Source organism: Octodon degus, unplaced genomic scaffold, assembly GCF_000260255.1.
Source record: "Octodon degus isolate 3935 unplaced genomic scaffold, OctDeg1.0 scaffold00079, whole genome shotgun sequence".
Classification (NCBI taxonomy): Eukaryota; Metazoa; Chordata; class Mammalia; order Rodentia; family Octodontidae; genus Octodon; species Octodon degus.
The window spans coordinates 6,223,507-6,237,123 of record NW_004524655.1 but is presented as its reverse complement, the minus strand read 5'-3'; the positions used below and the strand labels follow the sequence as shown (position 1 = coordinate 6,237,123).

Here is a 13,617-nt window from a genome sequence, read left to right as displayed (position 1 = left end):
AGGAGGGCAGTTGAGGGGTTCAGGGGGCGTGGGGGTGGGCCGGGCCCCCGGGACCCGCCGGCGGCTGCGCCAACTCCGCTCGCACCTGCGGCTCAAACTTTTGTGAGGCGGCTCTCGGAGCGGCGGGAACCCGGCCGAAGCTGTCCCCCCACCAGCCCGGCTCGGCCTTGGGCTTCCCGGGGCCCGGGTGGTCGCCAGCAGGCTCCACGCGAGCCGGGCGGGGGTAGGGTGGCCGGCCGCGAGGAGCGCGCGGGCAGCTTGGCGCGGGGGTGGCCGGGCTGCGCCGGGGTCACCCGGGGCAAAGGACTGGGGCGGGGGGGAAGGGCGCGGGGCCCGGACTGGTCCGAAGGCGGGTGTGTGGTTACAGAAGGGCTGCGCGAATACTTCGGCCAGTTCGGGGAGGTGAAGGAGTGTCTGGTGATGCGGGACCCCCTGACGAAGAGATCCAGGTGAGCCCCTCGCCCGCTCCTCCTGCTCCGGGCTTGCCCCCCTTCACCGCTGCCACTCACACTGCCTTGTAACCATCTGCCTCTCCCTCACTACGCCGCGCAGGGGTTTCGGCTTCGTCACTTTCATGGACCAGGCGGGGGTGGATAAAGTGCTGGCGCAATCTCGGCACGAGCTCGACTCCAAAACAGTGAGTGGCCCTCGGTGTTTGGGGGTCCTTGGGGCGAGGGAGACTGTCGGAGAAGAGGGTCAGGACTCTCCTGAGGGTACAGTTGGACAGGGATCCTTGAGGAAAGAGGGTGTTCCCCGAGTAACAAGGCTGCGGTGCTCTGAAACTTTGTCACTAGAGTTGGGGAACCGAGGGAGAATCCCAGGCCTGGGATGAGATGTGACCCCCCCCCCCCCGCCGCCCCAGTATTAAGTGAGGGAAGGTGCAGTTAGCACACGATCAATCGCTGTAAGTACTCCTCTTGGAGCCTCATAGCTCGGGGTGGGGCTGGGTCACTCTCCTTGCCCAGAGTGGGTGAGTCAGGACTACAGTGACCCACCCGGTGGCTTCTGAACTGTAACTAGTGTTTGACTCCGTGACACCCCCTTCTATTCCAGACCAATAGCAAGGCATCCCTGACTGAGTCTTCTCCCCTCCTCCCCCGACTTTGGTCAATGGGCTCCTTGCTTTGTGTAGAAGACATAGACCTGCTTTGCCCGTGCAGGAGATTTATGGGAAGGGAGCTTGCTGGGGTGGGGGGTGGACGCGTCTGAAGATTAAATCTGAGGAAGAGGTTGCTTGCTTGGCATTCAAACTCCTGGAACATTTTGCTGCTGTCCCACTGCTCCCCAGTGTCTTGGACCCTGCAGGGGGCGCTGGCAGAGGCCAGCTCAAGGGGAGAAGGAAAAGGAGAAAATCAGAGGAGGGCTTAGGTGGTGGTGGGGTGTCTGGGTGCCAGGGGGCCGCCTGGGGACAGCGTGATCTCCTCTCTGCACACTCCCCCACTCTCCCCTAGCCCTGGGCCTCCCTGCTTGGGTCAGTCCCTGGCTCCTGTTTACCTGCAACAATGGCTGGTTGTGCCCAAGAATTTGTTAAATTACCGCCTGTCCCCAGCTCCTGTTATCTCTGCCCAGTGGCTCCCACTCTGCCTCTCCCAGTAATGAGCAAATGAGGCCAGGCCTCGACTTTGCTAGGTCTGAAAGGATCTTCTTGGCGCAGCCTGAGTGACCCAGGCTGGGGAAGGAGAGACAGTGGCCTATTGTTTTTGGTGATTATCTACCATCAAACTGCCTGTTCTCCTACCATCCCCTGTCCTCAGAATGCATTGATGGCTTCTTCTTCTTCTTCCTGAGATGCTGGGGCTGGGGCCAGGGCTGGGGCTGGGGGCTTGGGGAGTGGAAGATTGATGAGGGTGAAGAGAGAAGAGGGAGGAAGGAAACTGAGATGGGCATCCTTAGAGACCAGGCCTCAGCGAGGGCAAGGGCTTTGTCTGTTTGGCATCTCTGGGCTGAGGAAGGGAGTGGGAGGGAGTTTATTGTGGGATGTCTATTTTGGGTTCCGCCTTTCACCTTTTATTTACTTGTTAGGTTTTATTTACATTGCCAGCTGTGAGTCAGAGTGGAGGTGGGGTATGTCAGCGGTTGGGTAGAGTGGGTCTGGGATCTGGGATGACTTGAGTACTATCGCCCCATCAGGATCTTGCAGGGGGACTGTCTGAGGTGTGTTGGTGGCCAGGGGAGGCTGCTTCTGGGAGAAACAGGATGTGAATGTCGAGGTATGAAATCAGACGGCAGCAGTAGGCAGTTTCGCCTTTCCTTAGAGCCTAGAAGGTCTTTGCAAGAAATGAGACATTGCCCCTGGGGGTATTTTGGAGGTCCATCCTTGTGGACAGATTCCAGCAGGGGAGGATGCAGGAGGCTGAGTCTTGGTCCATGCCATTCAGGCAGAGGGAAGCCAGAGCCACTTGCCTAGAGTAAGGCTGAGTTTTGAAAAGGAGGAACTTTGGGGAAAGATAGATCTTCTCTGTGATTGGTTGGTGAACTTTTGAATGATGTCCACCCATGTGGGTGGCAAGAAACTCTGGCATGACCCAGCCTCCTAGGCCCTGTGTTGGTTGTGCCCTGTGTCTTGCTGTTTGTCAGTGTGGCTAGAGCGGCCAGGTGCATCTTGATTTTTCCCTCTGGTTGTTCACAGCCAAGGGCAAAGGTGGCCTCCTAGTGATAGCACCTTTGTTTGCGTAGTGAGGGCCAGTTCACAAAGGACCGCTTTCACCCGTGTTATCTCATTTGATTCCACACAGCTGCCCTTGGGAAGAGTGGGAGTGCTTGTCCCCACTTTGTGGATGAGGGAACTGAGGCTCAGAGGGGCATACAGGTTACCAAGATCACAGGCTTGGCAAGCAGCCCAAAGTTTCTAAGTCCAAGTCCCTTACCCTTTCCCATCCTCAAAGACTGTACCCTGCCTCGTCCTGAACCGAACCGCGTTATCAGGAGCTATTTGCTTGCTTGCAGCTTTGGGAAGGCTGTTAGAGGTTGGAGGAACTGGGAGACAGAACTGAGTCTATTCCTTGTGGCTATGGACACCTATCTTGTAGCCTTTTTCAGGCAGAGAATACTTCCACTTGGAAGGCTTCCAAAGTCAGAATTCTATGCCTTCCTTTAGGCAGGTATGTGTGTGAAGTCAGTGAAGCGAGCATGGTCCTCAGTATACTTGAAGGAATAAGATTTGCCTTACATTATTTTTGGTTCTTGCTGTGAGCCAGATACCGTGCCAAATGCTTTGTACGCATTATTTGGAATAATTCGCAGATGACCCTCTGGAGGCAGGCTTTTTGTTTGGGGGGGGGAGGGTACCAGGGATTGAACTCAGGACCTTGCACATGTCAGGCAGGTGTTTATGCCACTGAGCTATCTCCCCGGCTATGGAGGTAGGTATTATTATTTGTTCATTTTGTAGGTGAGCTTCCCGTGAGGTAAAAAAGGTTAAGTAACTTGTCCAAGATCTTGTAGCTGGGAAGCAGCATAAATGGGATTTGAACCCAGCATCTTGCATAGCCACTGTTCCCTGTCAGAGTCAGTTGTATTTTTTGTCACCATTGTATCCTGGGATGAGAAAGAGGTCCTTGGGACAGATACTGGTCACAATTTGAAGTGTGGGAACCTAAACTCCTTCTATCTTTCCCTTGTCTTTCAGATTGACCCTAAGGTGGCCTTTCCTCGGAGAGCACAGCCTAAGGTAGATGGGCCTGTGGCTGGGAGGAGCTGTTGTGTTCCAGGCAACTCTGGGCAGTGATCTTCCCATCATTCCCTTCCTTCTGTGGCACATGCTTCTGGAAAGGGCTGTGGTAGGAGGGGTGGATCTCCTTGCTCTGTGGGATGAAGACACTAAGTATCTTTCCATCTGTGCTCTGGGGTGTACTGAGAGGGGGCTTCACGTGTGGGGAGAAAGGGGAACCTTTGAAACCAGTACAGTTTGGACCCTGAGTCTAATTCTGACCTCATAGATCACGGCCTCTGTGCATGAAGCCCTGGGAGGTCAAACAGCGCAGGCTCGCCCTCTGAAGCTGAGTTAGAGTTGGACCAGGGAGCTTACCTCTGACCCCCGGTCACCCTCCTACCCCTGGTGTGAGGTGTGTTGGCCTTGCAGAGGGGGAGGAACTGTGGAATCTGTCATCTGTTGTCTTTCAGTTTAGCTATCTTATGGCTACTCTTTCAAGGATTCCCTTTCCCTGATGTTTTGGGGAGAGGAACACTGTGCAGGAAATGGGTTTCTGCTCAGTTGAGCAAGATAGCACTCCAAGTTTGTTGCCAGGCATGGTGATGCACCACTGTAGTCCTAGCACTTGGGAGGCTGGGGCAGGAGGATTGAGAGTTTGAGGCCAGCCTGCACTATATAGTGAGACCCTGTCTCAAAACAACAAAACAAAATCCCAAGTAACAAAAAAATTGTGGCACAGGACAGAGGCCTCAGATTCAATTCCAGGGCTCATGGCAGCTAGCCAGATCTTAATTTTTAAGCTGGACTATAAGGGACAGGAAGAAAGGCTAATTGCAGTATAGAGGGTCAGGACTCCTGAGTTTGCTAACTTATATGTTCTAGGACGCGATCTTTTCCAGGAGAGCTGTTTCCCCTTTATAATGGGGATGGGAACAAGGGTGCTTTAAGATTCTGACCCAAGGGGCCAGGGAGATGGCTCAGTGGAATAAGCGCTTCCCTGGCAAGCGCAAGGGCCTGAGTTCAATCCCTGGTTCTGCCAAAAAAAAAAAAAAAAAAAAGATTCTGACTCAGTGAATTCCATCAATGCCCCAGCGCCTGGCAGAGCAAAAGTAGAGGAACAGTTTTAGGAGACAGGAAAGGGGCATCTCTGGAAGGGGTCCAGCAGAGGGCCTGAAAGCAATTATGGAGCAGGTATTCGAAGGAAGCCACACCAGGGAGCACATGGTCGGAATTGGGTTAATTCCATTAAGCAGTTTGGTGACAGAAGGTGCTTTAGTGTTAGGATGGGGCTGGGAATTGCCGCGGATTAGCCATGCGCTCCTGGGGTAATTAGGACCATGTGTTCCTCCTAAAACAGGGCTGGAGCCACAGGGCTGCCAGAGGTTGGGTTGAGAAGAGGTTGATGAGGAAAATGTCGGTGTTAAGTACAGGGAGACCCTGGGATGGCTTTGGTGTCTCCCAGGAGGGCCAATGTCTGTGAGCTAGGCTGAGGGACTGGGTCCTTGACCCGCCCCTTCCCCATGTGAATCCTTTGGGAAGGTATCTTCCAGACACAGAGCCCAGGGGAGTGTGGCATACTTGAGCCAGCCAGGTTGTGCACAGCTGCCCATGACAGGCCTAGAGGCGGGAGTCCAGGGGGGAGCTTGGAGGGGCCTTCTGAGAGACTGGGGCCACAGAGAGCTTGTCAGCTGGCATCCTGGCAGGGGGGCTCGAGCCCCTGCTGGTGGCTGTAGGCCACAGGACTCAGATGCCCACTTTCTCATTCCCTCCCCTAACAGATGGTGACTCGAACCAAGAAGATCTTTGTGGGGGGGCTGTCGGTGAACACCACGGTAGAAGACGTGAAGCAGTATTTTGAACAGTTTGGGAAGGTGGGTCTTGAATGGGGTGCTTGCTGGGGTGGGAAAGCACTGTAGAATGGTCAATAGCAAGTGGGGATTAGCCAGGTCATCCCAAGTCCTACAAAGGGTGGGGGCTGGGTTCTTCTGTAGGTGAGGCCAGGCCAAGCTGTGGCCCCATCTATGGGCCTCAGACTCTGGACATCCCCAGGGAGAGGAAGGCACACAGTAGCATCCCTGTTGTTGCCCTTCCCCTGTATTTTTCTCCTTCTTATCTCTATTCTCCCAAGGGAGGGGGTGCTCCTGTAGCCAGTTCAATCCAGTCACCCTGTGGCCTCCTGGGAGTTTGCACCTGTCCAGGCTGCGGGCAGTTGCATCTTTCCCAGCCCTTCCTAGTAAGGATGATAAGGGGGCAATAAATGTGACTCCCCATTGCACTCAGTACCTTGCTTGCACAGGTGGGGAGCTTGGGGCAGGAGCTGGGAAGCTGCTGGTCCCGTAGGTATTGAGGAGAACTGAAGAAAACACCCCAAATTGTGATCTGGCTGGAAGCTCTGAGGTACATTGAGCTTTTCTGGGTCTATAAAGAGATAGGGTGTGAATAGGAAGTGTGGTGACGTCAGACAATAAGGTATCCCCAGAAAGGTGAGCAGGATGAACCTCTGGGTTCCATGGGGAGACTACAAAGAAGGGTCTAAGCGGCAAGTGTCCAGTGAAGGAGGGCAGCTTTGGGTCACTGGTATTTATTTCTTTTAGGTGAAACAGGTTAGGGGATTGGGTCCGCACTCCAGCCAGGCATTTCTAGTTCTCCAGTAGGCCACGCTGGATGGGAAACGGACCTAGAGCTTGGCCAATTGTGGGGTTCCCTGGCCTAGGATGCTGGCGTGAGGAGAGGTGGGATGGAGAGGCCTCAGCTCAGCCCCCTCCGTGGGGACCTGGGTCCAGGACGCAGGGCAGGCCGGGCCTGGGCCCCAGAGGGAAGGGCGCTCCTGGGAAGCAGCAGGCCCGGCTCGGCTCCGGCGGGGTGTCTTTGTGTCTGAGCGCCGAGCATTAGAGCTCGCACTAATCTGATCCAGCAGCTGTGATTGGAGGCCGCCTGCCCCCGGGGCCGGCGTTGCCATGGCAACCGGGCCCCAGGAGAAGCCGTCAGCGGCCGCGTCTTTTGTTCGGGCCTAAATCGGCGTTGGCATGTGAAACCGGCCCGGGGAGGCCAGGGGGAGCCGGAGAATAGGCTGCCAGGGAGCGAGGGGGACAGCCGGGAATGCCAAGGGCCCCGCGGCGGGGAGCCCCCCGCCCGGATCGAGGGGCCGCCACCGAGGGGGGAACAATGGTCAGCCGCCATGGCTGCCACTCAGGCTTAGCGGCCGCCGAACTTGGCGGCTCCCACTGGTCAGCAGGCCCCGGTCGCCTCCCCTCCCCCCCTCTCCCCCCGCCCAAGTCCCCCTGCCCCGGGTTCCCATGGAGACCAAAGCCTATTAAGGACACTGGGCGGGAGCCTCCCTCCCCTCAGTTGGCCCCAGGAGGGGACACCGGTGTGGGTACCCTGGACCCCCCGGCTACTTTCCTTGCCCCCTGCCCTGGCCTCAACCCCACTGGCCCCACTTGGGGGTCAGGTTCTGTCCAGTCAAGGCACAGGTTGAAGAGTGTGGGGGACCAGAGATAGTGGATTGGGAAGGTTGGATGGAAGGAGGCTGGAAGGACTGTGGATTTGGCTCCAATCCGTTTGTGGGTCAGGCAAGAACTCAAAACTAGGATTAAAGAAGAAGGTGTGGCTGGCTCTTCTGTCCATTCATTCATCCATTCAAAAAGTAATTAATGAGCCCAAGTCAAGGTGCTCAATAGAATGGTGATCTTGGTCATCACAGAGTGGCTGCAATAGGCAGCCTTGGAGCTGATGATGCTGGTCTGCTCTCTGCAGCCTTGCCACTGTTCCCTATGTGATGGGCAAGCCCCTCTGTGAGAGGTGATTCTACTAGCTGTTACTTTAAGAACAGCACGGCACTCCTGTGATGAGTGCATCTCATCTGCCTCCTCCCGGTGAGATAGTCAGAGATAGTCACCGTTGTGGCTATGTCACAGCTGAGGAACCAAAGTCATGGAAAACTAAAGCCACTCACTCAGTCTCACCTAACCGTCAAGTATAGGACCCAGGATTCCAACTCAAAACCCTTCTTTTGAGGTTTCTGCCTTCCATTGCTTGTGTGAAAGGTGAGGAAGATGGGCCAAGCCTGAAGTACCTGTCAGTGTGAGTGTGTCAGCTGATGGAATGGGGAATGGAGCCATAGGGGTGGGTATGAGGGTGGCAGCCCACTGTCGGGCCCGGAGGCATACAGCCCTTGGGAAGAGAGATGTCCTTTCCCTCTGAGATTCTCCAGGGGGGCCCCTGCCTCGTGGTCCACTGGAGCTCTTCTCCCGGGGAAGCCAGAGTCCTAATGTAGCTTGATGCCATGCCAAAGGGGAGTTAGAAGACACCCTATATTCCAGGCCTATACTTTCTACTTTAATGAGGCATAAGAGGCCACTCACAAGGCAGATGCAGGGCAGGGGAGGAAAGTTGGGGACAGGCTGTGCACCATGGCCAGAGGAAAGTTTCCTCTCTTACCCTCAGGATTTCTGAGCGTATGGGGATGGATCGGGGTCTGTGGTGAGAGGTAATGGGGAGAATCAGAGGGCAAAGACAGGCCAGTTGCAGGCAAGGAGAAAGAGGTGGGATGGACTTTGGCTGCCTGTGTGTCTGACAGGATGGCTGGGGGCAGTAGCAAAGAGATGACCGGGGTTCAAGAGAATGTGGCTAACATAGACCCTCCCCCCTTCCCAGCCCCCTTCGCCTCCCCCAGTCAGTAGGAGGCCAGCAGCCCAGGCATTGAACTCTACTTGCTTTAATTACAGCCTCTAGCTAAAGGAAACCTCAATTAGAGAAAAGATCTGCACCAGGAGAGTCTGGTTGCTGTCCTGTCCGCCTGGCCTTTTGCAAAGAGGAAAGAGGCCTTTGCGTCCCCATCTCAGACTCTGGCTCCCGTATTCCCTTCTCCAACACCCGTTCAGTGCCTCCCTCCCTGGCCTGGCTCAGGGCTTGCCATTTGACCTTGAGCAGGCAGCTTCATCTCTCCAAGTTCATTTCCTTGTAGATGCAATGGGGATCTTCCCCTGTGGGGAATGTTAGGATCAGGGAACAACATGCTTGGAGCTCAATAACTGCAGTTTAGTCCCCTGGGAATCTGGTGGTTGATGAGTGGGTGCTGTGGTGCCCAGTGGGTTACAGGTGGAAGGAAAGTCGTCCCCCTGAGCAGGGAGCAGGTTTAAGATGAAACATGGAGTGACTGGAGAGTGGGTTATGGGAACCCCTGGTGCCTGGTGGGTCCTCTATGGCAGGCTGTGTTTCAGGTGGATGACGCCATGCTGATGTTCGACAAAACCACCAACCGGCACCGAGGTGAGCACGCCCCCTCCCCCTTCCCAAGCTGGGCTGGGGGCCTGTGGTCAGCCAGGGGGCTGCAGGTCACAGCTGCCCTTTCATCTCGCCTCCTGACATCCTATCCCTGAGGATCTGCATCCTCTCCAGGGCCTGGCCTTACAGAAGGCTTTTGTCCCACCATTTCCTGTGCTAGAAACGTGCCGAATTGCAGACACCCGAGAGGAGAGGAGCAAGGACAGCCTCAGCCCAGGCTTACTGCCATCAGTACCCTCCACTCCCTGCCCTGCCGGCTGCCGCCTCAGCCCAGGCTTACCTTGTCCCTGGTAACTAGAGCTCAGGCCAGACTGCCCCAGGGTCAGGCTGACTTCGAAGCCTCAGGCGGTCTGCCCCGCTGCTGCCCTCCACCCACCCTGGCGAGCCCTATCCCCAGCGCCCTTGGTCCCCACCCTGGGAGCATCTGGGCCATACTGTGTGCCCTGCTTGTTTTTTTTTCTCCAGAGGCCTTGCATTCAGGGTAATCTGGTTGTAGCCCCTGGGACATGCTCCGGAGGGGAAAAAAGGCCTTTGAGCCTTTTTTCGGGAGTGGGTCATGTGTGGTGTGCACTGGTGTGTTTTCAAGAGTGTTTGAGGGGCTGGAGAGATGGCTCAGTGGTCTAAAGCACCTACTTGGAACAAGCTTGACAAAGCATAGGGACCGCGGTTCGAACCCCAGCACCACATGCCAGCCAGCCCCGCCCCCTGGCGGGCTGAGCTGGCCACACACACACACACACAATAAATAAATGTTAAAATAAATAAATATTTAAAAAAAAAAGAGTGTTTGAAACGTGTGTATGTGTGGTGTGTCAGGGCAACTACACATGTAGAGTGCCCCTGTGTGTGAGGTGGGACCCCAGGCAGTGCGTGTGCCTGCGTGTTGGGTGTTTGCGTACAAAGGTATATTTGGACACGTACACTTTTGTGTAAGTTGCAGTGAATGAGGGTGTCCTCTCTTCCCTCTTAAGAAAGCATCTGCACATTAAATGTAGTCACTCCTCCGTATCTACGGAGTCTGTGTTTTCAGATTCAACCAGTTTAAAAAATATATGAGAAAAAAAAAAAAAAAAAAGGGTCTGTACTGAGTCCCTGCAGACTTTTTTTCCTTGTTGTTATTCCCTAAGCCATACAATAAGCAACTATTTTCATAGCATTTGGATTGTACTAGGAATTAAAAGTCACGTAGAGATGGTTTAAAGTGTACAAATGGCAGGATATGCGTAGGGTCTGTACACATATGGTGGGTTTTCTTTATAAGGACTTGAATGTGGCATGGAATTTGGTATCTGTGTGTGAGGGGGTCCTGGGATCAATCCTCCTCTCGTTCTAAGGGACAGTTATACCTCGTGGTGGTTGTGCCACTCTCTAACTTGCTGTGTGACCTTAGGCGAGTTTCTTCACTTTGCTGAGCCTTGGTTTGCTCATCTGTAATTTGGGACTTGAAGCCCTGTCTCAGCTGATAGTCGAGAGGCTGCTAGGCTGCAGCCAGAGCCTTTCATTAACTCTCAGACACTTGCCCACAAGAGAGGAGCTGTGGTGTCGGGATGGCCTGGAGCTGGGTGTTGACCGGGAGCTCTGGTTTTGACCCTGCCCTTGCCCCTTCTCAATGTCTAGGGTTTGGCTTTGTCACATTTGAGAGTGAAGACATCGTGGAGAAAGTGTGTGAAATCCATTTCCATGAAATCAACAACAAAATGGTGAGCTGGGACTGGAGGGAGGGAGAGGTGCAGACAGGGCCTGGGGCTCAGGGCTGACCCCACTTGGAAAGCTCTGGATTTCCAGAGGCAGGCAGGGGGCATGGCACAAGGAATGAGCAGACCTGGTTCTCCCACTTCCCCAAAAAAATATTTTTTAGGCATATAATGGTTAATTGGGTCTCTCTGAGCCTGAGTTTCTGCATCTGTAAGATGGGAGTCACAATAGCTTGGGTAAACATTCAATGAACTTCGCTGCACACCAATCCTTTTATATAATGCAGGGCACATAGTACATGTTCCATAAATGCTAACAGTGAAATTAATAATTAAGAGGGCCAGACACGGTGGCACATGCCTGTAATCCCAGTACTTGGGAGGATGAAGCAGAACGATTGCTGTGAACTTGAGGCCAGCCTGGGCTACAAAGTGAGTTCAAGGCCTGGCTAAACTACAGAGCAAAACCCTGCCTATCAAAGCACTGTCCAGGAATAGGAGGAACAGTGACCCTAGAGGTAGGAAAGACTGACCATCTGGTCTCATTGCAGGTGGAATGTAAGAAAGCTCAGCCAAAGGAGGTGATGTCCCCAACAGGTTCAGCCCGGGGGAGGTCTCGAGTCATGCCCTACGGAATGGACGCCTTCATGTTGGGCATCGGCATGCTGGGTAGGTGCTGGGCTTGTACCCTGTGGCTTTTTCCTGCCCTGCCCTGCCCTGCTCCTGGGGCTGTAGGGCCCCAAAGGTGTGGCATGGCCTCTGGGGTCTGCTCTCCTGCCTGAGTCATTGCTCTGGATGGGAGGCAAGGCCTCTTGTCAGGTCTGGTGGTGCTACTCAATGTTTTGGTTGTTGAGTGCTGCCCCCTCGTGGTAGCCAGAAGAATGGTTCGTTGCTCCATGTTAATTGGTCCTCTGTCCATCTGTCCCTCCATCCATCCATCCTTCTAGTAAATAAGTATTGAGCAACTATATGCACTATGCCAGGAATTTTATAAATTTTTATTATTATTTTTTAAAATTTATTTATGTGTGTGGCCAGCCCACCAGGGGGCGGGGCTGGTTGGCATGTGGTGCTGGGGGATTGAACCGCGGTCCCTGTGCTTTGCTAAGCTTGTTCTGAGTAGGTGCTTTAGACCACTGAGCCATCTCACCAGCCCCTTATGCCAGGAATTTTAACAATGACTTTATTTATGGTCTTTCAAGGAAGACAAATAAAAATAGATTTAGGATTGAGTATAGGGTACCGAGGGAGCATGGTCATGGGGAAATGGTCCCACATATGGAAAAGCCAGAAAATAGGTAACATTTATGTTTGAGTAGGAGCCACTTATGGGAGAACAGGAGAGAAAGGAAGAAAAAAGTATTCCAGGATGATCGAACAGCATTTGTAAAGGCCAAGGACTTTGGGAAGACAAAGTAGGCTGCCTCTTCTTATTTAATCAACTAATTTTTATGAAGCAGCTTTTGGTGGACAGGACCTGTTCCTATGGGGACTCCCCTTCCCATGTGGGGCAGGAGGGAGTGGGCATTGTCACAGTGGAACAGCTGGAGACATGGGTCTGGGAGGCTCTCTGCAAGAGGTGAAGGTCCCTTGAGCTTTGGAAGTTGAGACGAAGCCAGCTACAGTCTGGGCCGAGGCCTGAGGACAGTCAGCTTGAGTTTGGTGCTGCAGAGAGTCACAGTGTTTATGCAGAGACAAGTTGAGTGCACAGAAGAGAACAGTATAGGGTGCCTTTTGCCAGTCGCAGGGGATGAGAGGAGAGGGTGTAGAAAGGGGCTTTGGGACTTGGGAGGAGCAGGTATGGCTTTGGGCTAGACCTTTGGGCTTGCCTAAGCCACACTGAGTGCAGAGGAATTGTCTTGAGACACATATATAACACAGTGAATATATTTAAGTATCAACACTTCTTTTATTTATTTATTTATTTATTTGTATGTGGCCAGCTCAGCCCACCAGGGGGCAGGCAGGCTGGCATGTGGTGCTGGGGGATTGAACCGAGGTCCCTGTGCCTTGCTTGGCTTAGCTTGTTCTAAGTAGGTGCCTTAGACCACTGAGCCATCTCACCAGCCCTCAACACTTCTTTTTTATGTTTTAAATAACAGTGAAGAAAACAGCCTAATAAGCCCAAGTTCAATAATGAACTAAGAAAGCTTAACCATTTGCTTAAAACAATAAACGCATAGGTAGGTTGAAACACTGTCATTAGCAACCGCTGCATTTTTCTTTCCAAATCAAACAAGCGCACAGAATGTCTGGTGTGCGTGGGTTTGGATTCGACTGGCTGTGTGTGAGGGGGTGCAGAAGGGAGTGCAGTGCTGCGCCCTCCTGTATAGACCCTGGTCCTTTGTCGCCTCTGCATTCTGCACTTGTGCACTACAAAGCCAGGTCGTGAGAATGATTACTAAACATCACATCATAATTTCATTTTTATGTTTGATATTCATTTTGCATTAGTGCATGTTTGTAGCACATAGTGTTCACATTCGTTGTAGGGAGTAAGTACATGTACTTAACATTTCTTAATTCTTTTTATTTTACCTCTCCTGCCATTCTTCCCCTTCCCTCTGCCCCTAGATCCTTTACCCATTTGCAAAAGATCTCTCTGTTTCCTACTATCTTTTGTTTGTTTAGGTATTTGTACTTTGGGTCTTTAATATAGGGGAATATGCAGTATTTAAGCTTGTGTAGCTAACTTATTTAACTAAACATGATCTCAATGTGCTATCCATTTTCCTCTAAATGACTCAAATGTATTCTTCCAGAGATGGAGAGTATTCATACATTGTATGTAAATACCACATTTTCTTGCTTTATGCATCTGTTCATGGATAGATAGGCTGCTTCCAAGGTTTCACTATCATGAGTTGTGCTGTTATAAGCATGGGTAGGGGGTTAGGGAGATAGCTCAGTGGAATAAGTGCTTGCCTAGCAAGTGCAAGGTCCTGAGTTTGATCCCTGGTGCTGCAAAATAAATAAATAAATAAA

The 13,617-nt window shown here is 52.9% G+C and overlaps 1 protein-coding gene across 1 annotated transcript in view; it reads left to right on the top strand.

Annotated features, from left to right (window-relative positions):
• Msi1 (musashi RNA binding protein 1) overlaps window positions 1–13,617 on the top strand; it is a 102,362-nt gene that overhangs the window by 71,919 nt on the left and 16,826 nt on the right. Inside the window, exons 2-8 of the mRNA XM_023720935.1 lie at window positions 3–449; window positions 553–637; window positions 3,629–3,670; window positions 5,431–5,523; window positions 8,875–8,923; window positions 10,556–10,638; window positions 11,184–11,301. Coding sequence (XP_023576703.1) covers window positions 3–449; window positions 553–637; window positions 3,629–3,670; window positions 5,431–5,523; window positions 8,875–8,923; window positions 10,556–10,638; window positions 11,184–11,301 — 917 coding nt within the window. The remainder of the gene's footprint in view (window positions 1–2; window positions 450–552; window positions 638–3,628; window positions 3,671–5,430; window positions 5,524–8,874; window positions 8,924–10,555; window positions 10,639–11,183; window positions 11,302–13,617) is intronic.